The 26,499-nt window shown below is 40.4% G+C and overlaps 2 protein-coding genes and 1 non-coding gene across 3 annotated transcripts in view; 1 reads left to right on the top strand and 2 right to left on the bottom strand.

Moving 5' to 3' along the window:
- Window positions 1-716: 716 nt before the first annotated feature.
- Window positions 717-2,848, top strand: LOC134219201 (uncharacterized protein F58A4.6). The gene is made up of 4 exons (XM_062697899.1): window positions 717-760; window positions 801-1,096; window positions 2,289-2,403; window positions 2,471-2,848. The coding sequence occupies exons 2-4, from the start codon at window positions 804-806 to the stop codon at window positions 2,747-2,749; spliced, it is 687 nt and encodes a 228-aa protein (XP_062553883.1). The 5' UTR covers window positions 717-760; window positions 801-803; the 3' UTR covers window positions 2,750-2,848.
- An 804-nt stretch (window positions 2,849-3,652) lies between these two features.
- Window positions 3,653-3,804, bottom strand: LOC134228317 (5.8S ribosomal RNA). The gene has a single exon (XR_009983961.1). It is a non-coding gene; the product is annotated as a 5.8S ribosomal RNA (ribosomal RNA).
- A 3,000-nt stretch (window positions 3,805-6,804) lies between these two features.
- The window catches only part of LOC134219462 (bleomycin hydrolase), a 35,512-nt gene continuing 15,817 nt past the window's right edge, over window positions 6,805-26,499 (bottom strand). Inside the window, exons 3-7 of the mRNA XM_062698193.1 lie at window positions 13,220-13,377; window positions 12,756-13,139; window positions 7,719-8,194; window positions 7,527-7,647; window positions 6,805-7,457 (exon numbers count right to left, since the gene is read on the bottom strand). Of these exons, the coding sequence (XP_062554177.1) occupies window positions 7,239-7,457; window positions 7,527-7,647; window positions 7,719-8,194; window positions 12,756-13,139; window positions 13,220-13,377 (1,358 nt within the window). The 3' untranslated portion in view covers window positions 6,805-7,238. The remainder of the gene's footprint in view (window positions 7,458-7,526; window positions 7,648-7,718; window positions 8,195-12,755; window positions 13,140-13,219; window positions 13,378-26,499) is intronic.

Below are 26,499 nucleotides of genomic sequence, written 5' to 3'. Positions count from 1 at the left end.
CAACGTGGAAAACCATGGTACAATATGTACTAGGGTATATAACCGTGGTACTTGTACCACCAGTGTGTCTTTAGTATAATCAACGAGTTGAAAACCTGAAAAATACCTGTCGAAAATGTTTGCCAAATCTATACAGCATGTACTTGATGCCTTCTTATAATCTAAATGAATCGCCCACTTTGAGCGTGCTTACAGCGGCACAGAAGGAGTTAACTTTCTGAAATCAGTATAGCGAAAGGCATCTACGATTCGATTACTCGAAATTAAGCACCTCAATCGAAAAAATATTTAGTAGGCGTAGTAGCGGACACCATCCTTCATAACCGGTACTAAATAGTTTTTCATGAAAAGTTCCTAATCTTGAGAAAACTCGCGTTAGATGTCTTTCGCCATACAAATTTCTGGCGGTTAACTCATGCTGGCTATTTTGCGCATATACTATAGCGCCGGGATGTGATAGCGGCGAGTAGAAAATCAGCCACTGCCAATAATTCATTGGCCCAAGCTAAGTCACGGGATCAAAACGCACAAAAAAGTACGGACCTAAAATGCATATGCGGAAGCATTTTAGGCCATTCCCCTTCTTTTGAAATCTTCTTGTTTGCGCTAGAATCCACCAGGAGCGCTATATATGCTTGTAATGAATTGTGCTAGCTGTCGTGCTGGTAGCACAAGCTGTTTACTATGTCATATCTGACAGTCAGTGCTATCCGACGTTGTTGATCAGCTGTGTTATGTTTTTCAATCGAAAAAAAAACAGGTTTAATCAAAACTGGTAAAATAGCATAATTTTTTTACAGAAAATGATTTCGTATCTAGTTCAAAACTATGTTAACACTATTGACAAGTATTCAATATGTAGAAATTGTTTTAACAAATCGGAAAAGCGTTATAAACTCAGCGGCAGCGATGAAAACACCTTCTGCTTCCTTTCGATTGATTCCATCGAGCTCAACCGGTTCCTGTTGGATCTCCAATGCTTCCCTCTGTATCGGCTAATGATCGCAAATCTTATTGCGGATATCTGGAGAAGTAACCATCAGAGAGTCGTGATTAGAATCCATCCACCCTCACGGGAACCAATGGACTATGCGTGGTATGTAAAAAACCTATTCTGATTGACATTACAACCCCTACTGGGACATTGCCGTCTCGAAGATTAGTGTACACAGTTGTTAACTGCGACATTTCTAAGCCAAGTTACCATTTTTGCATTTGTATATCATGAGCAAGGATGTTATCGATCATGTTGTAGTAGGTTGTCAATAACTCGTTCCAGAAGCTGAAATTCAAAATGTGTTGGTGGAGTTCTAGTGCGAAGGGTTTTCTACAACTCTGCCTAATGGTTCGTTTTTAGAATTCAACTAACAAAGGAGTTATAGCGCTACTTGCAGTAACTTAAACCAAATGATTGGAATATTTGTAATATTAATTTAGTCTAAGTTACTGGAACTATAGCTATAACTCCGTTACTAATGTTAGAGTAAACTAAATGTACAACAAACGGCCGATTTGACAAAACAAAACGTCGCACGTCGCGTTTACTCTGGCTGGCATCTAGGTTTTCTTCTCTTATGCAAAAGCTAATTGAGCTGAAATTTTTAGAGAATGATTTTCTTATCCAGAGGCAAAATCCTGGGGATTCATTTTAAAATTACATTCTCAAACATCACATTTTGAACGTTAATTTTCGGAAAATTTGTTGCCAACGGTTTAACATAAATATGTATGACATTTTTATAAATAACAGTCACATTATGCTGACTTATCTATGTAAATGCAAATGAGTTGAGGTTACTCATATCATGATACCGTGACCTGCCCTAATTCCGCGCATCACCTAATACCGTGTTTTTCATAAAAAATCAGAACCTGGCTATCATGGACATTGTACAGTATGGTCCATAAAAAAATGCGAAAATATTTTTCAACTTATGTTTTTGTACATTAAAGGGTTATTTCTACTATTCATATATATGTGTGTAAGCAAACGTATCATGAAAAAAACATTTGTATCTAGTGAATGTATTAATGAAAAAAATTGTTACTATGTAACATAGTCTCTCAACTTTGTAACTACGTAACTATAATTTTGATGTTTTCGCATTTTTTTATGGACCATACTGTATTATTTGGTGAACTGTTCAAACATATTATTTTTGAACATTTCTCCAAATAATGTGATGTCCATGATAGCCAGGTTCTGATTTTTGATGAAAACCACGGTATTAGGCGATGCGCGGAATTAAATTACATTAAATTTACATTTGTATGCTTTGTTTTCATAGGGGTGAACGAGCCAATCAAATGATGTGGGAACGAATCGAGTTAGACGAAATGATGTCCTGGTTGTCGACATTGGGGGGAGCATTCTCTGCTCTAGGTGACTATAAACTAACTTGCGTAAGAATGCAACCATATAGGGATAGTTTCTCTTGCATATAAAGCTTTTTTTTTGGTTGTTTTTCAGGCAGATACCGCTGGCCGGATATCAGTGCAACAGATGAAGTTAGCAATCCGTTTGGGTGAACCATCGGTCATAGCACGATGTCGTCTTTATATGGCCATTGCATTGATTCAAAGGTACGAATTCGCAGCGGCTAAACATATCGTGAAACAAATTTATCGTCGGGAAAAGCGAAAAACTGAACCAGACACTAGATTGGTGAAAATGTGTATGGGAATTTGGGCCAAGATGAGTTACGAATACGACATGTACCAAAAGAAGCTGAATAGGCCAAAACAATAAGTAGTCAATAGAAAAATTTGTTTTGAAATGGATTTTAATTAGATGATGAAATGATTGCGTTTACATAATGAAAAAAGTGTTATTTATTGTATGAAATTCCCTTGGAACCAATTCTTCAGAAAGTCATTCCACAGAATGAATTACTCCCGTATTATTAGAGTGCCATTTTTTTTTTTGCTTTATTCCATACTAATGCTTCAAAAAGGAACCATATAGACAGAAGCATAAATCAGAATTTACCATGGTAAGTGATGTCATAAACCAGAAGCGCTAATCTCTAGACCACACAGTTTGTGTGCATGTGATAAGTAAGAGTGATTCGGCGTATAAAACTATTTTGGATCGTATATCATGTAATTGCGGGCAAATATGTTCTTTCCCTCTTTTTTCTTATTGCCATCAAATACGCGCATCAGAAGAATTATTAATATTGATTTGCTTGTTTACGGGTCAATGCATGCTTTCCATATTCTATTATCTCCAACTCTAGGTTAATGCGAATCATATGCGCCGGTCCAGAAACGTTCGGAATATTCTCGTGAATTATTCTGATTTTTTTTGTGTTCTGAATTCTTCGAAATTTTATCTGGTAATTCTTCATAATGTCCACGGAAAAATCTATAGAATTTGCACGGCCATTTTTTAGAAATTTCTCAGGAGGGTTGGTTTTAGAATTTCGTCGGAAAATTTTTCAGAATTTCGTCGAGAGATTCTTCATAACTTCATAGGAAAATACTTCGGAAGATGGCAGTGCTGCTAGTTAGGAAGATTCTGCTCGCACTCTTCTTCTTTCTAACTTAAGTTGGCTTCTAATATCTTCAAATGATTGGCGAGACAGAGGTTGCAACCGTTCGATACACCGGAAATGCATTCCGGGCCTAGACGAGGGCCAGCGAAACATGTGGGCACTTCAAAATATGTACATCGTACTGTAGTATGCTGTGCAATATGCGTTCAACGTGTCGGTGTTTATGTGGCCTGCAGTTCACATTCTGACGCGCATTTAGCTGCGGTCTTCATCGATCCACGAGCCGAGTGATCCCCTGCCTACACTGAACGAAAAATCCCGCCAATTACAGTATGACTTTTGCCTCACCCGTGCCCCATAACAAAAATCGGATGATTTCCAGAAGGCCATCATTCAGTTTTGAAAATCCATATGTTTGTCATCCATAACGCGATACATAATCATTCAGATGATAATCATACCAAACGAGTGGATGGATGATTGGATGGATGATTTTCATTTGAAAGTCGAAGTCATTAGCATAGATTGGCTAATGAAAATTGTTTGGAATGAGAAGGAAGTTTTTATTATTAATGGGACTTTTCCCTAGGACGTAAACATGGATGCTCTCTTTCAAATGTTTTCTTAACGATTTTTTGAACATGTTCAGGCTTGAAGCCGTTTTACAGTTAGCATGCTGCAGGAAGTTCATTAAACAGCTTACTCCCGGTATAGGCAAATTTTCTGCGATCAAACTCCGTATTGAATCTTGCTAAAGTGAGGCTTCCTTCATATCTTAATTCTCTGTTGTGAACAGTTCTTTGGATATTCGTATTATGGTGCGTTGAGGGATCGGTTAGAATTTTGCGTATTTCTACCCGGATTTGAAAAGCCTGAAGTGCTTTATCGGCAAAATTGAATCAGCATCTTCTCTATATAGTGTGATTGTTGGGGATAGCGATGGTCTTGACTATCTTCAAATACCTATTTTGAATTACTTTCAGTTCCTTCATTGAAGATCGACGAGATGAGCCCCAGCAAGTAACCAGATACAGAAGTCTGGAGTGGAATAGAGTATGGTATAGCCTTATAATCCACTTCCTGGGTATAAAGGTAACAATCTTTCGAAATATTCCACAAATGGAGCTTATGTGCAGTCCATGCGCTTCATCGTCAAGTCCAAAATAAGTGCAAGAAAAGAATATTCATAAACTTCCTCGATCAGACATCCATGAACTTCTAAAGTATCTCGTGGAGGCAGACGTTTTCGGGAAGAGTGGATAACCATGTAATTTGTTTTGGCGAGATTTGGGGAAAGCAGATTTGTATTGAAGAAGTCTTGTAGGACAACGAAGTCTTCCTTCATTTGTCTTTGTAGATCCGCAACGCAATTTGCTTCATAAAGTAATGAGGTATCATCAGCGAATAGTCGATAAGCCGTCGATAAGCTCAGCCGCACACGCGACCGCATGCGTAGAGCAATCACACTCATCAAATACTTTAGCCAAGCAAGCCTTTGGCACAGCAGAGGGAGTATAGCGCTAGAAGTTCGCTATACAACACATTCTGGAATTCTGTCTTTGAAGTGAGTTATTGGCTGAATACTAAATGATAATGAAATTATAAGTTCAATCCCTGGTTATTAGGTCTTACCGTCGAATACCCCCCCCCCCCCTCTCCCTTTGCGTTTGTGGATACCTGGCTGCGAGCGACAAGTATGCGGCAGAGAGGCAATTCAGTTTAGAAGAAAAACTAAACCCACCTACGTAATCATCCAACGAAGCAGCAGCATCAGCATCCGTCGATCATCAGCAGCAGCAACGGCTGCAACGAACCGGTGAGGTCGACCCATTACCCCCCCCCCCCCTCTTTAGTCTTTAAAAGTATCATCGTGTTAGCCTCATGATATACGAATGCAAAATTGGTAACTTGGCTTAGAAACCTCGCAGTTGACATCTGTGGAAGCCCTTAATGAACACTAAGCTGTGAGGCGGCTCTGTCCCAGGTGTGGGGATGTAATGCCAATAAGAAGAAGAAGATGCAGTGTTGATCTCCAGGTGTACCGACACGGAAGGCTATGTTGGCGGTAGGTGCTGCGAATGGCCATATTCTTGGAGGCGGTGAAATCAATTAGTCGGAACTTGGAGGCCGTTTTCGTTCGTCGGACGGCGGGCGATTAACTTTCCAAAAGTCGATCTGAACTCCTCCTCCTCCTGGTCAACCTGAGCGTTAAAATCCCCTATGTTGACTTTGACGTCGTGGCTAAGGCAGCTGTCGTCCTCAAGTTCCAGCTGCGCGTAGAATGCGTACTTATCGTACGTACAATGCTTCCGGAGTGTAAGCTATGGACGTAAAAGAACCGGTCACCACCTGATCACGCGCCCTTGCATATCGTCCGTCACTATGAAAGCTGTTCCCAGCTCGTGAGTGTTGCTGCAGCTCTAGTATATGGTATGGCTACCTCTAACATTAGCACCATTGTTTCCATCCAACAAACCTCCTGGACCCTGGTGCTACGATACCGAATCCGCGGTCATTAAGCACATAGGCGGGCATGCGTGTGCTCCTGGAGAAATTTGCAGTTCCACGAACCGAGCTTCCAATCGCTAGTCTTTTTTCGTTGCTGTGGACTTCGCCGATTGTTCCTATCCGTATTCTCTCGCTGATGATTCGTTGCTTGTTTTATTTTTAAACTGGCTCGCAAGGCCTGACATATACCCCCTAAATTTTCGGAGGACCGATCCCTCTACATTTCCAGTGGAACACGGTGCACAACTTTGCTTGAGTCCCTCGCTGGCACTCGAATGATGACCAGCCGCTCCTAACATGGAGAACAGACGAGACCCGATTTTCCCTAAGGTTGGTCGTATCCCGGCCAGTGTCACGAGGAGGTAGGGAAAGGAATTTCAGGGTAAAATACTAAGGACCGCGAGATAGAATCTATTTTATTCCTTAAGGTACGCGAAGTACCAACGGTACGCGTTACCCACCGTTTTCCGTGCCGATTGTTTAAACCTGGTCAGTCAGTAGAATGGCGTGGGTTCCCTTATTTTCAACAGAAATGAAAATGATCGACTTAATCGAAGAAAGATTTTTCGCCACGTTAATCCCAAAATCCGCGTAAGAACCACCTCATGCAAAAGGCCACGGTAGAATAATGGATCAATGTCATTGATCTTTTGATAAAATAGCTGTCCTAGGGATAGGTACATATTCGTAGCTGTTTTTTAGATGTTTTCCCCACATAGAAGTTACAAGCGACATCAACTATTGAATACCTTGTCAAATTGTTGAGTAAGTCATCGTATGAGTTGAAAATCACTAAATATTATAATTTCCGTTTCGTATATTTTTTTTCTTTTTAAAAAATGTTACGTCTTCCATATTTCTTTCTGTTGTTTTATATATGTGACAAAGAATCATATTTTATTCATTTAAATACAGTTTATATATTAGCTAGATTATATTACTTCTTGTCATACACAAGAATGGCGTTCTCCAAGCTTGCACGCGTGTTTGCTTTACCTTGTTCGAATATTGAAAATCGCGCTAAGCCTTGAATTTCATGCCATATTCGTTTTTTGTTGTTTCCTACTACAGCTGCATTTTATTTAAAAGCTTGGCGTCCTTCTGCTCATAGCAGCTATCTTATGTTTGTGTATGCTTTCAAATATTTTAGTTCCTATTTTTTTTTTCATGCAAATCGAAGAATGGTTATAAAAGCGCCCTTGCTTTTAGATGTGATGCAAGCAACGCCTATATTTATTTGGCCAACGTCCCCATTGGATCCCAAGCAGGCAGAGTCGTTGGCGTTAGATCGAACACATCCAACACATCTTGCGGAACTATGCTGCGATCCACAACCACTTCGAATACAAATTCTTTGAACCACTCGGCAGTCATAATAAGATATCCCTTTTCGCCACGGTCCTCACCCCATGAATTTTCCACGCGGAATTTAGTTGGCTTCTGCGTGTTGGGCTGCAAGTAAAAAAGCAACATATTCAGATTCTATTACACATCACTGAACTGAAAAGTGAAGACACTTACATCCACTGAAACTCCAGTAAACACCATGGCGTGCGTCATCATTGATTCGCCATACATCAAACGATCCGCCTTGTCCATAGTCGTTTGAATATCTACCCCAAAAACTAATTTGAAGTCATGTCTGCGGAAAAGAAAAAAAAATGAAAGTATCAGTAAATGGCAAACTGGATTCAATTTATATTCAATACTTACATGTCCAAATCCTCAATACCCTGTTTTCCGGCGAAACGTTTGCTAACTTCGCAGCCGAACCACACCGGTTCGCCAAGCTTTAACGCTTTTGCCACCAAGTCTAGCAGCGTTTCCACCGGTTGATTGTTGTACAGCACCGGTCTTCCACCGACCACGTTCCCCAGGCAATCTACCGTATATGAACGTCCGTAAGGATTCGACGAGCGTGGATCCGTAACCAGGCACACCTTGTCGTCAACGTTGAAATATGGTTTGACGTACTTCTCATAGAAGTCCACCGGCTTGATTGGACCGATGCTCAGATACTTCTTGCTCTTGTCATAATACTCCCAGGTGAACTTCTCCGGCGGAATGCCGAGGCATATGCCAACCACGTTGTACACTTCGTTCATTTGCTCCTGGATTTTGGCTTGCACACCTTCGTCGCTGGCTCCATCGGCGATCAGTGTACGCAGGACTTTGGCGTATTCCCGCAGCTAGAAATCGGAATTGTACTTGAATTAACTAAGCCATCAAAAAAGTAGAACAACAACTATTACAACGAGAACTATAATAATTGGGATCATCCGGAACCACGACCTCCGCCTAAATACATGGTTTGAAATATTGCGAATGTATTTTTATAGTCGAGAAGTTTGTATGACTAGTTTTAAGTACATGTGGTGTTTTGTTGATTGATTTCGTGGATAATTAGCTTACAAACGTCATTTTTCAATTCAATATATTCCGGGGATTAAACCACCCGGCTTGGACATTAATTTACAATGTTGTGAATATGTACATTATGTGGAAGATATTGATTTGAAAATGCATTGAAGGCAACCACTTTCCCTTCGATGGGACTCGAACCCACGACCCTCAGCACGCTAGAATGGTGCTTTAACCAACTAAGCTACGAAGGACCTTCGCAAACTAGCGGCTACTGAATGAGTTCGAGATTCCCAAAGTGGCCGCCAGACATTCTAAATACTCACGCTCCTGAACCTCTAATGTGAACTTGTACTATACACATGTGGAAGTGTTGGCTTGACAAATGGATTGCGAGTGATTTGACTATGCGTCCAATTTGGGAATCTCGAGCTCATTCAGTAGCCGCTAGGTTGCGAAGGTCGACGGAGGTCCTTCGTAGCTTAGTTGGTTAAAGCACCAGTCTAACGTACTGAGGGTCGTGGGTTCCAGTCCTATCGAAGGGAAAGTGATTACCTCCAATACATTTTTCAAATCAATATCTTCCACATAATGTACATATTCACATATGAGTATTCACTACTTCGTCATTTTTCGTTAAATATCTTGGCTGTGCATTGTACAGCACATGTTTTAAAATGGACACATTGATATAAAATTTGCGAAAAAAGGGGGGGAATGCTTATCTAATCTTCCGGTCAATGTCATCATATAGTGCATATACTCCTGTATATTAGAGTGGGGCGTCATGGTCATTTTTTCAAATCAATGGTTTTTCGAAACCATTCTGGGCTACGAACAACTGTGCAGAATTTGGGACCGATTGGTTTCTTCCTCGCTTTCCGCATCGCGTTTGAAGTTTGTATGGAAATTAGTATGGGAGAACGTATATTTTTGCATTTCTACTACTAGAGGTTTCAGTTCATCATAAACCAAGTGGCACATTGCGTTAAAGTATAACCCAAAGGATGCCGAAAAACTTTGCTGAAGAAGGTACGTTGCTGGAACGTCCACGAAAAAAGTTATAATGTTTCGAAGATTGAGTGTTCAAACCATTGCAAAAAATCGTTTATTCTGCCAGCACTGCCGAACTACGTAGACCAATAATTTAACTGAGTGTTATTTCAAAATAATTGTTCTTATAGGGTTTTATAGCTCATGGGAGCTATCCTGAATCATTTCACAAAGAAAAAAACCGACAAGAAGGAAGATGGGTTTTGCCCTTCGATAACTATAGGTCGTCCGGTAGTGCTGGCAGAAACATTGATTTCTTGCATATGGTTTGAACAATCAATTTTCGAAACGTAATAACATTTTTTGTAGACCTTTCAGCTACGTACCTTCTTCGGCAAAGTCTTTCGGAATCTTTCAGACTACATGCTAACGTATTGAGTCACGTGATTGATGATAAATTGAAGCCGCTAATAGCAAAAATGTGAAAAAGAAAGTTTTCCCATACTGATCTCCATGTAAATTTAAAACGCGATGCGGCATGCGAGGTCGCAACCAATCGAGCCCATATTTAGCATAGTTGATTGGGGTCCCAAAACGATTCAGAAAAACCTTGATCTCACTTGATCGGACGAAGTTTGCGTTTTTCCATACAACTGTGCCCCACTCTACTGTATATATATGATTGTGATGCATCACCAGTGCTACGATGTGCACGTATTACCTGGCAATCTAACTGCATTGATTTTCTGCCATTTCAGAATTCCCAATAAGATTCCGTTGAGATATCACAAATGATGGTAATTGTTTATGGTAAGGGAAAGAAAAGTGCAGTGGGTATCGGCCAAGTTCCCCCTGGCGGTGCTAAAATGATAAGCGGGAACAATATCTAATTCCATTTAAATCTTTTAGTATCATTAGTGATTAGCACGCGTTATTATTTTATGTGGGGGCACGCATGGAACATATTTTTCAACGCGGGTGTCAGGCGGCTGACCCATGCTCGACCAAAATAGTAAAATTTAGCTAGAATATTTTAATTTTGTTTGATTGTTTTTATTTTATTTTTTATTTTTGCCATCAAATGATTGGGAGCTTATTTTTAGCATCACATAACGCAAGAGAGGGTAAAACTCTGCGTTGCATAGAACAGTTTAGGAGGTCCCAGATTTGGTGCATTGTTGCACTGTCGTGTGGAGCATGGTTGCCCCGTGTCGTTTATGGCGATGTCGTTCCCGCATCTATGACGCCTTTGCTTGAACAAATCATTTTATGTAATGGCTGGACATGTTAATAATTCATTCTAGTTCTCAAATATTTTGGTAGATACTTCTGGAGGCTGTCAAGGCGGTGGGAGGGATATTGCCTATGAGTGGCAGAGGCGGCTGTGCTCGGGGCGGCAAAATGGTGAAAGCAGTTTCGGTACAGTTAGGGTTCAGTTTTCATACTTAAGAGAATATCTAGAATAATATTATATTTTGATGAGCCAACCTTCATCTTTTAATCACGAGCTTTATTTAGTAGCATACGGTTATCAGTACTCGTAATATACTTAATTCGATGGGCACGCTTGGAACACATTTTTAACACAAGTTTGATCAAAAGTGTAAAATTTAATTGATTAATTTCAATTCAGTTTAATTATTTTAATCTTTCTACGTCAAATGGTTAGGTATTTTTCCCCCCACCCCTCGGCTCCCTCCTTTTCTATTTTATGTTTCTAAACTTAAACCAACGTGATCATGCTAATCCCAAACTGCACGTACCTCTATCATATCAATCTACATAGCTTTTTCGACAATCATCAGAAAACGGATTTCAATCATTTCCCTTCTACCATAAGTATAAATCATCTGAAAAGTTTCTAAGCTATTACAAACTCTATCGTTGGGATCCCGAACTGTCTAAACATCTATCATGAACATAAACACAACCGTTTCTATCTTTACAAACAAATCTCTAATACATAGGTTCCATAGCAGTCGCTAGAGCCGGAAGCGGTTCACAAGCCGCTCCACACTCTCCTCCTCTATCTTCTATTCTCTCACAAGTTTACTACCCTGAAACTGAACTGTTTCGGACCCCTTATGGGTCTGAAGCAGAGGACGAGACGCTCGAGCCTACCAGTCAGTGGATGGAAAGGTCCGTTGTGATAAAGGGTCTATCACAAGCCTCGGATAACCTGGAATAAGTTTTCCACGAGTCGAGTTCACATTGATGTCATGAGTTCTATATATTAATCGTCACGTTGAAAATTTAAGCCAGCAGTGTAAACGTATTGCCTAGTGTCATACAACGTAGATTGGCCACGGCCCGGGGATACGTTGAGTATACCAAGAATAACAAGAATTGATATAAAATTTGCGAAAAAGAATCCGCGTGTCTTGGAGGGACTCGAATCATCAACCTAAAACTCTATAAATAGGCGTGATAACCCCTACACAACAAGACCACTTAAAGGTCATGTTTGCGGAAAAGCCATCAGAATCCGAGTACTAACCACCGCGGTTTTTTGCAAATTGAATCTTTTGGATGCCTGATTTGTCCAATCTTCACATGTGCTTTACTGTTGTATATCCACAGTCAAGCGAGCTCACATTGTTTATTAGCGAGAACATCAAACTCTATGCCCCCATCAAAGAGCTGGGATGATTTGTATAGAGTGTGAATCAATCACACTCTTCTGTGCCAAGGATTTGCTTGGCTAAAGAATTTGATGAGTGTGACTGTTCTACTCATGCGGTCGCGTCTAATCAAACGACTAATGAAGGTGGAAGACCTACGCTTGATTACAATTAAGGTGATTATACAATCAAGCCATGTGGTGAATTCCAAATTCACCACACGGGTTTCTACTACTATTATCAAAAGTTCTAATCTAGCGTAATAATTTTCGTACAATGCTGAAATTAAAGTCGATTGTTTAGCATGAGTAAACAAACGATCTACGGATGTTTCATCCCCATGGGCGTTGTGGTTCTCTCAATTCGTGCTCTTGAAAAATCACTAGAAAAACCACGTGGTTTCCAAGATGGCCGATTTGTGGCTTTGTTGTATAACCACCTTAATTGCATATTATTCGGCAACTCGGCCGTTCGAAAATATTTGTTTTGTTAAATATCTCGAAACATGTACATTTTTCGTTTATTTACAGTTAGGACTTTAACTGAAATCAACTTTGTGAAAACCAAAAATTCAAAACTGTACATTTTTTCACTGTTGACAACGGCCGCAGTGCCCCATAAACCACTGAAATCTACAAAATAAACAACATAAAATATCGCAACACCTAATCTATCGACGCTATCTCATGCACTGGAATCGCACATCCACTCGAAACATGAATGTGCAATACACATCCATCCGTGTCGTCTAACCGCGCGCTATCATCAGACCTACCTTACTTTTGATAACGGAATTCATTCGGGTGCTCGCTTCGCAGCTGTAGCTCTCCGGGAAGCATTTTTTCGGCATCACCCCATGCTTGTTGATGAGATTTACCAGCATGTCCCACTGACCACCATCGCAGGTTGGATCCGACAGCAGGAATGCGACGAGCCGACCGTCAACCTTCTCCCCCCGCCGGGCAGTATCGACCACATTGTTCAGGAAGTAGTTTGCTCGTTCGATTTTGTCCCAGTAGAACAGATACGCCTGGGAGAACTCAAACTCGTCCAGATTGTACTGCTTGATGAAGGGAATCCGGATGCAATTCAGTGCCGCAAACAGCCAACAACGCCCAGAGCTCTTCTGATTCGTCAGCGGCTTGCCCTCGTTTTCAATCTGCAATAAATGTTTTATGAGGTTTTTTTTCATTTTTGTGAGATAAGATGTCATTGAACTTTTTTATTGAAGGTACATACCTTATATGTGAATACATGTTGAGTATTCTCCAACGCTTTCCTCGACATGCAGGCCTCGAATGGATCTATCCGGGTGCAGACGTTCTGCGCGAGGACATTCTTCGGGCACTCGTAAAAGTCTGTCCGACATTTTTGGAAAAAATCCTCAGATAGCGGTGCTGTGTGAATGCAAAAAAAAATATTTTTTACCGTTTCAGAATTTGGCTATTAGCGAAAGACACATCAACTCGAACCTCGATTGCAACCGCAAAAGCAGAGACGCATTACCGTCGAGAGGTACATGTTTTCAACCCATTCGCTATGAGCAATAAAGAAGACTGCAACAGAAAAACGCTAATCCCAGAATGCGTGAGATGTGTGTATCATCAATGTCTTGTACTTTAATCAGCGATTGAAAGTCAAGTTCAAAATCGAGTAGGAAGGTATGGAACAAAATTACTTTAAAGCTTTGAAAATAACACATTAAGCCTAGTACGCAGTTCTTAAGGAAAAAGGTCAAGGAAAATTTGATCAAATTACCAAAGTAATTTCAACGCAAAAGCAGTAGTTACAGTAGGCGAAATAAAAACATTTTTTGTCTGTCAACAAACAGGTAATAGCTTGGAAATAAATAGCTGCAACTTTTTTTCCGAAAAATAATTATCTTTTGTAGCATCTCCTCGCTTGTATCGTCGTAGGTGTAGATGTCTCGTCCAGCCGAAGCCATATCTCTGAAGTTTGTTTGCTTTCCCCAGCGCATACGAGAACTTCCTTGGAATTGGAAAGACAGTTCCGTGAATGGAAACCTCCAAAAAAGTGGACAAGTGTAATGCTTTGTGAGCAGTGCGTACGGTGGTTTCTAGCATGGCATGTAATGAATTTGTCCAATAATATACCGAAATAAGATGATTATTTCAAGCGACGTCACCAGAAGAATATGCCACTTCCTCCACATTACTAGCTGATTATTCTTGTCTGGTAACGTTTTGGTACCTGAAGGTGTTCCACAACGTTCAACGGACTCTACACTGCACTGCAGTCAACTCTACATTCTATAATCTCCTACAGGCGGAATTATACTTCTAATACTGATTGCTCAACATACATCTCAAATTGCTTGAGATCCACTTCTTCGTGCGATGTTCTGCCACTAGTTCTGCCTTCCCGTTTACACATTCTGGTTTGCGTCATTTAATGGGTTAGGCCATTGATGGGGGGTCAAATTGTTTTGTCTTAAATTATAGCTTACAGTCTGAATAATATGGGACAATCGGTTTTATACCTAGAAACACTTTCCTTCGCATTATTTTAGGGCATACAAATAAACGCAAAACTCATCGGACAATAAAGAAGTATATGACGTTTATGACTGATAAATCGACTGGTTATTTTTTATAATTTGTGCTATATACTTTTTCTAAGAAAGAACTCTGATACTATCGAAATTGTATCGCCTGCAGCGTGATGAGCTTGGTGGTGAATCATTTTTAGACAGCGGTGGCGAGGCGGCTTCACGCCGTTGGGACGGAATGGATCAGCATGAACTTATTGAATGCAATGGAAACTATCCGAAATATCTCCGGAAGCGTTGTCAGAAATGCATCAAAGGCTCTCTAGGAATCCCTCCGGAGTATCCTTCAGAAATTCATTCTGAAGATATTTCGTGAATTGTTCTTCCGAAAGTTCCTTCAGGAATTCAACGGAAAGTTTCTTCAAGATCCTTCAGGACTTTCTCCAGATGTTCTTCAAGGAATTCTTCCGGGAAATCATTCACAAATTATTCCGGTAGTTCTTTCAGGAAATTCCTTCAGAAATTCCTCCAAGATGTCCTTCAGGAATTCCTCAGAAATTCCTCCGAAGTTTCTCCGGGAGATCAACCAGGAATTCTCTCAGAAATTGTTCTAGGAATTCCTCGAGAAGTTCCTGCGGGCATTCCTCCGGCAGATCGATCAGGAATTCTTTCCGAAGTTATTTCAGCAATTCCTTGGGAAATTTCTCCAAGAATTCTGTCGGAAGTTTCTCCAGGAATTCTCCCGGAAGTTCCTGCAAGAATTGATACTGAACCTATTCAAATAACTACTCGGGAAGTTTCTCCTGAAATTCTCCAAGAAAATTTTTAGGAAGTTCCTTGAGAAATTCCTCTAAAAAAATATCTAGAAAGTTTCTTGAAGGAATTTCGATCAGGAATTCCTTCGGAAGTTTCTTGAAGAATTCCTCCGGAAAATTCTTATGGAGTTCCGCCGAAACTTCCTAAAGGAATCCCTCCAAAGTTCCTCCGAGAGATCGACCAGGAATTCTTTCCTAAATTCTTCCATATTCTTCCGAACCTCTTTCAAGATTTCCTCGTGAAGTTCCATCAGGAATTCCTCCGGAAGTTCCTTTAGGAATTTCTCCGGAATTCCTCCGGAAGTTCCTTTTGGAATTCCTCTGGAAGTTCCTTTAGGAATTCCTCCGGAAGTTCCTCTAGGAATTCCTCCGGAAGTTCCTCCAGGAATTCCTCCGGAAGTTCCTCCAGGAATTCCTCCGGAAGTTCCTCCAGGAATTCCTCCGGAAGTTCCTCCAGGAATTCCTCCGGAAGTTCCTTTAGGAATTCCTCCGGAAGTTCCTTTAGGAATTCCTCCGGAAGTTCCTTTAGGAATTCCTCCGGAAGTTCCTTTAGGAATTCCTCCGGAAGTTCCTTTAGGAATTCCTCCGGAAGTTCCTTTAGGAATTTCTCCGGAAGTTCCTTTTGGAATTCCTCCGGAAGTTCCTTTAGGAATTCCTCCGGAAGTTCCTTTAGGAATTCCTCCGGAAGTTCCTTTAGGAATTCCTCCGGAAGTTCCTTTAGGAATTCCTCCGGAAGTTCCTTTAGGAATTCCTCCGAAAGTTACTTTAGGATTCTCCCGGAAGCTACTTCGGTAATTCTTTAGAAAGTTTATTCAGAAATTCCTCGGGAAGTTCTCTTTAGGAATTCCTCGGAAGTTCCTTTAGGAATTCCTCCGGAAGTTCCTTTAGGAATTCCTCCGGAAGTTGCTTTAGGAATTGCTCCGGAAGTTCCTTTAGGATTTCCTTTCAAAATTTTTCCGGAATATCCTTTGGAAATTCCTCCGGAAGTTTCTTTAGGAATTCCTCCGGAAGTTCCTTTAGAAATTACTCCGGAAATTGCTCTGAGAATTCCTCCGGAAGCTCCTTCAGGAACTCTTTAGAAAGTTTCTTCAGAAATTCCTCGGGAAGTTTCTTTAGGATTTTTTCCGAAAGTACCTTAAAGAATTTCTCCGGAAATTCTTTCGACAATTCCACCGGATTTCTTCTGGAATTTCTCAGAAAGTTCCTTCAGAAATTCTTCCGGAAATTCGTTCAGGAATTTCATCAGAAATTCATACAAAAGTTCGTTCAGGAGTTTGTCCGGACGTTCAATTATGAATTTCTCCGGATGCTCCTTCAAGAGTTCACCAGAATTTCATTCAAGAATTCCTCTGAAAGGTCCTTCCTATTTCCTTTAGAAAATTCCCTTGGAAGTTCCTCATGGAATTTCTTTGAAGGTTCGTTCAGAAGTTATTCCGGAAGCTTCTTTCCAAGAGTTTTGTTTTTGGAAATTCCTCAGGAATTTCTTTCCTCATTTCTCGTGGAATTTCTTTGGAAGTTCGTTCAAGAGTTATTCTTCTTCCAGGAGTTTTTTTGGTAATTCCTCGGGAATTTTCTCCAGCAATTCCTAAGGAAATTTGTTCAGTTATTCATCAAGGAATTCGTCCAAGAGTTCTCCGGAAGGTAATTCGTAATTCCCTCGAGAGTATCTCCTTAAGTTCCACCAGGAATTCCTCAGAAATTTTCTTCGGAAATTACTCAACAAGTTCCTTTAGGAATTCCTCCGGAAGGCACTTCAATAATTCCTTCGGAAGTACCTTCAGGAGTTCCTCCGAAAGTAACTTAGGAGTTCTTCCGCAAGTTACTCCAGGAATTCATCCGGAAGCTCCTCCAGGAATTCCTTCGAAAGTTCAAGGAATTCGTCCAGGAAATCTTCGGAAGTCTATCGGTAATTCCCTTGAGAGTTTCTCCTGAAGTTCCACCAGGAATTCCTTCGAAAGTTCCATCAGGTATTCCTCCGAAAATTTCTTCAGGAATTACTCAACAAGTTCCTTTAGGAATTCCTCCGGAAGGCTCTTCAGGAATTCCTCCGGAAGTTCTTGAAAGTACTTCCGGAAGAATTCCTGGAGGAACTTCAGGAGGGATTCCCGGAGGAACTTCCGGAGGAATTCCTGGAAGAATTTCAGGGTAAATTCCTGGAGGAACTTCCAGAAAAAAATTTGGAGAAACTTCCGGAGGAATTCCTTGAGGAACTTGCGGATGAATTCCCAAAGGATATTCCGGAGGAATTTTGAAAGAAACCTCTGGAGGAATACCTAGATAAACTTCCGGAGGAATTCATAAAGGAACTTTCAGAGAAGTTCCTAAAGGAACTCCTGGAGGAATTCCTGAAAGAACTTCCGGAGGAAGTTCCTTCAGAAATTCCTCCGGAAGTTCCTCCAAGAATTCTCCCGAAAGTTCCATCAGGAATTCCCCCGGAAGTTCCTCCACGAATTCCCCCGGAAGTTCCTCCAGGAATTCCCCCGGAAGTTCCTCCAGAAATTCCCCCGGAAGTTCCTTTAGGAATTCCCCCGGACGTTTCTCAAGGAATTCCCCCGGAAGTTCCTCCAGGAATTCCCCCGGAAGTTCCTCCAGGAATTCCCCCGGAAGTTCCTCTAGGAATTCCCCCGGAAGCTCCTCCACGAATTCCCCCGGAAGTTCCTCCAGGAATTCCCCCGGAAGTTCTTTCAGAAATTCCCCCGGAAGTTCCTTTAGGAATTCCCCCGGACGTTTCTCAAGGAATTCCCCCGGAAGTTCCTCCAGGAATTCTTCCGGATATTCCTCCAGGAAGTCCCCCGGAAGTTCTCCCAGGAATTCCCCCGGAAGTTCCTCCAGGAATTACCGCGGAAGTTCCTCCAGGAATTCCCTCGGAAGTTCCTACGGAGGTTCCTCCAGGAATTCCTCCGGAATTTCCTCCAGAAATTCCTCCGAAGTTCCTCAAAAAATTTCTCATGGAAATTTCTCCAGGAATTTCTCCGGAAGTTCCTCAAGATTTTTTCGGAAGTTCCTCCAGGAATTTCTTAAAAGTTCTTCCACGAATCTCTTCGGGAGCTTATCCTGGAACTCTGGCGGAAGTCAATCCAGGAATTCCTTCGGAAGTTCTTCCAGGAAATACTTCGAAAATTCCTCCAGGAAATCCCTCCAAAGTTCCTCCAGGAATTCTTTCGGAAGTTCCTCCAGAAAATCCTTTGAAAGATCTTCCAATAATTCCTCCAGAATTTCCTCCAAGAATTCCTTTTGAAAGCTCCTTCGAGAATTCTTTCGGAAGCTCATCCGGGAGTTTCTTCGGAAGCTCCCCCGGGAATTTTTTTTGGATGCTCCTCCATGCATTCCTGGAGGAACTTCCAAAAGCATTCCTGGAGGAACTTGCAGAGGAATTACTGGAGGAGAAACTTGTTGAGGAAATCCTGGAAGAACTTACGAAGAAATTACTGGAGGTTCTTCCGAATGAATCCCTGGAGAAAAATCCAAAGGAATTCCTCGGGGAACTTGCGGAGGAACTTCCGAAGGAAATCCTGCATTAACATCCAAAGGAAGTCCCCTAGAAGCCAGCGACTTAAGGACAAGCCTCCCGGAATCCAAAACTAAATCCACTCTCATTTTCAAGGGCACCCCATTCGAAACGGGAGCCAACTGTCAACTGTCATTTTTATTATTCCAGCTTTGCTGGAATCGCATTTTTAAGAAACATAAAACCGAACGATTCTTTTTATCTGATTTGATTGAATCATTTGATATAATTTTTATATGTTGCCATTGCATTGTTAACCTTGGCAAAACGAAAGTATTTCAAATCAACAGAAAGTTATTTGCATTCAGATAGCTTTGGACAACTTCTCATTTTCACTGTCGAATGATAAGATAACAGCTAGACAAATAAATGACATCTTCCTCGTTGTTTGTTGGAGAAAGTATACCTGATGATAAGAAATTAATTTCAATAAGGTAAACCGCTATGCGGCTATGATTCTTTGCCGTGGTTCAAGTGGCAGCTGTCTTGCCTTGCAGCCTTGCTTACATTGCACACAGCCTTGTTGCGTTCATTCACACAGCCTTGAGTCGCTTCGTCATACTTTAAAATGATGGTAGGAAGCTTCCAGTCATTTTCCTAGTAACATAATTTTTATCAATGAATTATTGGCAGTGGCTGATTTTCTACTCGCCGCTGTCACATCCAGGCGCTATAGTATATGCGCAAAACAGCCAGCAAGAGTTAACCGCCAGAAATTTGTATGGCGAAAGTCATCTAACGCGGGTTTTCTCAAAATAAGGAACTTTTCATGAAAAACTATTTGGTACCGATTATGCAGGAAGGTGTCCGCTACCATGGCTACCAAATATTTGTTTGATGAAAGTGCTTATTTTTGAGAAATTGAGCCTTAGATGCCTTTCGCCATACTGATTTCAGAAAGTTAACTCCTAGTGTGCCGCTGTAAGCACGCTCAAAGCAGGCGATTCATTCTGTAACTTCCGACACTGTAAGCAAGCATCTTCCACTTTGCGGAGTCAAGCCAGGGCACTTTCCACAAGCGAAGCTTTCTTTGCTCATAGTGACCCTTTGAGTTCAAGTGCTAAAACACTTGAGAAGTCAATTAGCGGTCACTCACCGGTATCAAGTGAGATGATTATTTAATTAAAGTGGAATACACTTCGTCTCGCCCTACTAGTCAGTAACAGTTACTTCAAAGTGTAGAACACTTTCGATTCAATCGTTTCGGATATGGCAATGAAGAGAATTCTGTTGTTTGGCTGGCCAAGTCATCAAAGTACAATCAATACAATCGAAAGTGTTTTACACCTTATTAAGAATGTTTCACTTTGAAAAAAATTGAACTGGCGAGTTGTGGCAAGTAGTATAGAAGAACTTGAAGGGGCAAGCTCTCAGTGAAAAAATCAAAATGTTCCTCCTGTACTGGTTTTGGAAAAAGTTTCAAGCTGGTAAAGAAATTAAAAGAGGGAAACAATCTGCAACATTCGCTGCAAATTATCTACATGACTCAAGACATCCATTGGCTGAATATGGAATGATCCTCCCGGAAGTTACACCTAAAACAGTAGCCTAATAATGGCGGATAGGGACTCAAAGCTACTGTTCCCAAAGCCGAACAAACTGTTCGAAAAACCTACAGAGTAAGATCTTTTCGCATAGAACAAAAAACATAAATTGCAACATGGAACATTTTATCATAAGCTCATCAAGGATTACACAACTTGCCAGCTAGAAGCGGCGCACGAAGTTCACAATCCTAGGACTCAGATCCGTTGTTCCATTGACCAACTTTAAAAGAACACAAATACCGTCGTGACTAGTATTGCTATATTCTGGTATTCACGGCGACAACGCTACTCGGCACCGAGATGCATTGGTTTATTATACTTAGCGCCCAGGTACAGGTGACACATGAATTTCGAGATTAGCCATTGCAAAATGCAGTACAAAGTACCGATTTAAAAAAAAATCCTACGAAATAACGAAAAATCCACATTTAATTTCATTTTGAGTCATAAAAGTGAAGGTCTGAAGAGAAAATTATTTCGAGCTTTCAGTGGAATGATTTTACTTGTCATAAGACGAGTTCCATATAATTCCACCACTTGATTGTGTCTCTAAGAGGTACGTATTTTGACCTCATCAGTAAGGCCGTCTTCAGTGTCTCGTACTTGACTCGACTTACGAGTAAATATGGCCTTACATTTAAAAAATGTAATCAATTTCTTATGCAAACAAGCCGATTCTATATTTCTTTCTTCATAAGACAAAAAAATAACATTTCAGTAAACAAATTAAGGGGCTGTCCACGTACCACGTGGACAGGTTTCAATCCGTTGTTGGTACCCCCTCTCCCAGCGTGGACAATTGCTCATATAAATTTTCCAATATTTGTATGAATCGTGAACATTTATCATACACAAAAAAGTTACTGAGCCATCTTCCCTTACCACATTAATCCACATTTTATTTCATTTTGAGTAATAAAAGTGAAAGTCTCACAAATATGTTGTGATTTTAAATGTATGCCATGCACATATTTGGAGCATACAAATAAACGTAACATTCAATCGATATCACTATTCTTTCGAATCGAAATAAATTTAAACTGTGCTTGCTTGTAAAATTCAGTCATATTTAATTGAATATCGAATGATAATTCGTTTGATGGGATCAGCTGCAATTTTACACGTCGTTGAATTTTCAAAATTATTTGCTGTGCTGATAAGAAAATTATGTTCGTACAATTCCATTTTATTCCACCACTTGATTGTGTCTTAAAGAGGTACGTACTTTGACCCTAACAGTAAGGCCTTCTTCAGTGTCTCGTACTTGACTCGACTTACGAGTAAATATGGCCTTACATTTGAAAAATGTCTGCCATTTCTTATGAAAACAATCCGATTCTGTATTTCTTTCTTAGACAAAAATTTAACAAAAATCAAATCATCAAACAAATCATTAGACAAAAATGTAACATTTTAATAAACAAATTAACACCATTACGCTCAAAGACACCCTTAAAATTATTAAATCAGCAATGAAAAATATTTTTTTAATACGAACTATGCCGTTTAGATGGCATTTGCCCCAGTCAATCAGTACAACCAACATCACCTGCATTACATATGATACACTTTATTACTAAAAATGTTTAAATTTGTTCGACGAAATCACACGTTTTATTGGAAGTGTGTTTCGCATAAGAAACATAACTGAAAAATATTTCACCCTGACTTACCCTTCGAAAATAAAATTTTATCCTCAAAACGAGTGACAATAGAGTAGAACCAAATTAATTCTTCGTACAAAGCAATAATCCCTGTATTGAAATATATGCGATGCTCAAAAACGTTACTGAGCCATCTTCCCTTACCTTACCCTATGTACCTAGATCACTGTTTCTTTTAGTTCTAAGCTACGATAGTCTAAATTTGCACGTGCAGATGACATGGAAGCGCGATTCAAAACATAGAACCTACGTGCTTTCTTACCCATCTTGATTGCAGCAGCAGTAGTAGCGTATGAGAACAGCGCCGAGTCTGCCAGTTTCAAGTGTAAACAACCAAGCAAAAGGTAGGAGAAAGCTCAATGGCGAATGTTTCGTCGAAATGGGAAACCGGATTACCTTTCAACCTGTCCGCGCAGCATAGAATAGCAAATAAAGCACAGGGAAGATGAAAAGCGAATCAAAACAACATTCATGTGAATTGGGATTATGCTAAATAATAATTTGGATCCATCGTAATAGGCAGACTATGTTATGCCCCCACTCGCATAACAGTCCCATTTGACTTATCACTTTTAAATTAACCTAATAAATAGTGTTCATTTATAATGTACTTTCATAAATCATAATAAAAATTGCGATTTTGTACGTCCATGAGTGAAAAAAATACGTCCCATATTGAGAGTACCCGCATAACAGTCCTATTAAAAATTTACATGACCTGATTGTACCAAACCAAACAATGTTCCAATCAAACTAAATCGTTTCACGGTAAACCATCGAATGATGAACAACTTAGCGAAATTTGAACAATTTCGATGATTCAATTTATTAGATTTTTCCGAAGTTTCATATGGAAGATACGATTTGGAATTTCAATGGCTATTATCTCAATATGCGAAAAACCCGTATGGGACTGATATGTGAGTGAGTGCAGTTTATCACTTGATAAACTGCATCTCAATATGAAACCTCATATACGTTACTCGCATTGACGCATGGACGATCTATATCTGATCATATCGGGACCGATTTGCGATTACCTTTTCTTGTATACGAACATTGTTTCATGGATTTCGTAGAAAGGTCCAAAAATAATTCCATCATCTGATAAAGAAAAGCTTATTTTGTCGAATACATGTTTATTGTGGTTTTTCAGGAAATGCCTGCTTTAGCAGGAAATCGCCTGCCAATGTTTGTTTACAGAATAAGTTACACCCCAATCGGTCCCGATATGCAGATTCATCAATAACCACAAGGCAACAACAACAGTGAACGAGATCACTTATGGATAGTTCGATTCCACCAAACTAGATGAAATTCCACGAAATCATTAATTGGCTGTTGAATACAAACGTCAAAATACGAAAAGGTAGTCAAAAAGCAAACGATAAGAGGCGGTTTGTAGATCATTAAACAGACGATCGTTGTGGTCTCCAACTTTTAAACATGTGCAAAACATTTATAAATTAACGCATTGGTGAAAAGAAAGTTTTCTTTTGATTGTTAGTACTGCAACCTGTTTCCAAAATGAAACACGTATATTGTTTGAATTTTGGATTCCGTTTCGATTATGTTAGCCGTTAAAAAACGAGGACTTTAAATATCGTTTTTAAGAGAATAGCTAATAATGATAATTTTGCGGATTCAGCAAACATTCAGCTACATTTGTAAAAAATCAAATTTTTGTGTTTTCCAAAGGCTTTGTCAATATTTAAGAATTAGTTATCAGAAAAATATTTATTTTAATTATCGAGGTAATGATAACGATTACAGAAATCACGGTGAATTTGATTAAAATTGCGCGATTCAGTGTGTTGTGGCTCAGTGTTTGAGAGCCTCTGGTAACTGATCCATAAGATCTTGCGTTGTGTTGTGACGCTAGACGAACGGTATATGTACGATTCACGACTACTGTTGGCTGGAGCGTATCGTAGCGCGGATTTTGATATAACAAGCCATTATTCACCTACTGACTGAATGACTTTATTTGTACGGATAGGCGAGGTGTAAGAGAAAGGGTCTTCGATACGGCGGATGTTTATGAAAACAAGTTTCGACGAACGGTATCGTTTGTTATTTTGATACAGTCTTCTACAGCAGCGGTTCTCAACCTGGGGTACATGTACCCCTGGGGGTACCTTCGCTGGCCCCAGGGGGTACCTCGGACAAAAATGCTTAATGGCGGATGTATTACCATTCCAATAAAAACTTATTATTAGTTTTGATAATTGTTTTATATTTGATTCCAACACTTTGCATTGTACATAATATGCATAGCGATGCGATCAGTTTATCAAAGCCTGTAAAAAGCTCAGTAGCTTCGTTGCAAAAATCTTCTTCGAAGTCTTTCGGGAGGCTTCTTCTGAGCAGCTCGTAAGCCTCCTTTCAAGAGACTCGGAAGCCTCCTTTCAAGAGACTCGGAAGCCTCCCTTCAAAAGGTTTGGAATTCTTCTTTCAAGGAGCTTGAAAGCCTCCTTTCAAGAGGCTCGGAAGCCTCCTTTCAAGAGACTCAAAAAACTTGCTATCAAAAAGCTCAGAAACCTCCTTCCAAGATGCTTGAAAGCCGCTTTTGAAGAGGCTCGGAAGCCTACTTTCCAGAGTCCTACTTTCTAGATGTTCGAAAGCCTACCATAAGGCTCAGAAGCCACCTTTCAAGAGACTCGGAAGCCTCCTTCCAAGAGAATCGGAAGCCTCTTTTCAAGATACTCGGACACCTCCTTTTAAGAGACTCGGAAGCCTCCTTTTAAGCTGTCGGAAGCTGTCCTTCAAGAGGCTCAGAAGCTTCCTATCAAGAAGCTCGGAAGCCTAATTTCAAAAGGCTCAAAAGCCTACTTTCAAGAGGCTCGGAAGCCTCCTTTCAAAAGGCTTGGAAGCCACCTTTCTTGAGGCTCGAAAGCTTCAAGTCTAGAGGCTCGGAAGCTTCCTGTCAAGAGGCTCAGAAGCCTTCTTTCAAGAAGCTCGGAAACCTTTTTTCAAGCGACTCAGAAACCTCCTCTCAAGAGGCTCGGAAGCCTCCTTTCAAGAGGCTCGGAAGCCTGCTTTTAAGGTCACTCCTGACGGAATCCAATTTTCAAAGTACTCGTGTTTTCAAGGGCACACCATTCGATACGGAAGCAACGCACAACTGTCATTTTTATTTTTTCAGCTTTGCTGCGTCGCAGCATGCGTGAAAAAATAAAAATGACAGTTGTGCGTTGCTTCCGTATCGAATAATGTGCCCTTGAAAACGCGAGTACTTTTAAAAGTGGATTCCGTCAGAAGTGACCCTAAGAGGCTCGGAAGCTTTCTTTCAAGAGGCTTGGAAGCCTCATTTCAAGAGGCTCGAAAGCTTCCTATCAAGAAGCTCAGATCCTCATTCCAAGAGGCTTGAAAGCCTCATTTCAAGACGGTTGGAAGCCTCCCTTCAAAAGGTTTTGAATTCTTCTTTCAAGAAGCTTGAAAGACACCTTCCAAGAGGCTCGGAAGCCTCCCATTTTTCGTGAGGCTCGAAAGCTTCCTGTCAAGAGACTCGGATGCTTCCCTTCAAAAGGTTTGGAATTCCTCTTTCAAGGAGTTTGAAAACCTCTTTCAAGAGGCTAGGAAGCGTCCTACTGAGATGCTGAAAAGCATTCTTCGACAAGGTTTAGAGGCCTCCCTTCAAGATGCTCAGAAGCCTGCTTTCAAGATGCTCGGATGAACCGAAGTTTACTTTCAAGAGCTGCTTTCGAGCCTTTCACATGTCTTCAAAGACTTGATGTAACTAAATTTGAATTGCAAAGTTTCACGATGGGACTGATATGCGATCATAGGCAGGATATATCTCATTAGTTTTCAGTTCCGTTTTTTATACATCTCAAAAGTAATGCTTATTTTCATTCACAGCGAAATAATAGGGGGTACCTCAATGAATGTAAAAGTTCGAAGGGGTACCTCTCAAGAAAAAGGTTGTACAGCAGTGAATCTCAGCCTCGGTCATTGATTCGAGGTTGTAGTTGAAACGAAATAGTGTAATAATTAAAATATTGATGTTTCATTCAAGACATTAGGCTTTCAGCGATCGTGTACGTACACGCACGTTTCACTCACACTTTTACTCGGTTTGTTTGCAACCACGAGCAGCTGTCACGGCAAAATCAAATGGGATTGTTTGCAACCACGAACCTGCGTTCGTGTTGGTGAGAAATGTCAGCGAGACCCTAATGTGCTTGTTGAATGAGTTTTAAGCTATTGCAGAGTTGTTACGGAGATTCTGAAATATTTTCCGCGCGACATGAAATCAATTCCGCGCCGAATTCGCGCGACCCAGAAAAAAATCTAAGCAAATATACGTGAAATTTCAATTTTGGTTACCACAATTTACTAAATATCTTCTCTTTAAGTTTGTTTTTATAATATTACTTATTTTAAATATGATTTTAAATTTCAACTTTACACATGTTTGTACCAAATTGAAAACCAGACTACGAAAATCGCAGTCAATATAACAACCACACTAGA

Source organism: Armigeres subalbatus, chromosome 3, assembly GCF_024139115.2.
Source record: "Armigeres subalbatus isolate Guangzhou_Male chromosome 3, GZ_Asu_2, whole genome shotgun sequence".
NCBI classification, from domain to species: domain Eukaryota; kingdom Metazoa; phylum Arthropoda; class Insecta; order Diptera; family Culicidae; genus Armigeres; species Armigeres subalbatus.
Note: the sequence above shows the minus strand (reverse complement) of the source record. Positions and strands in the feature narration are given on the sequence as shown.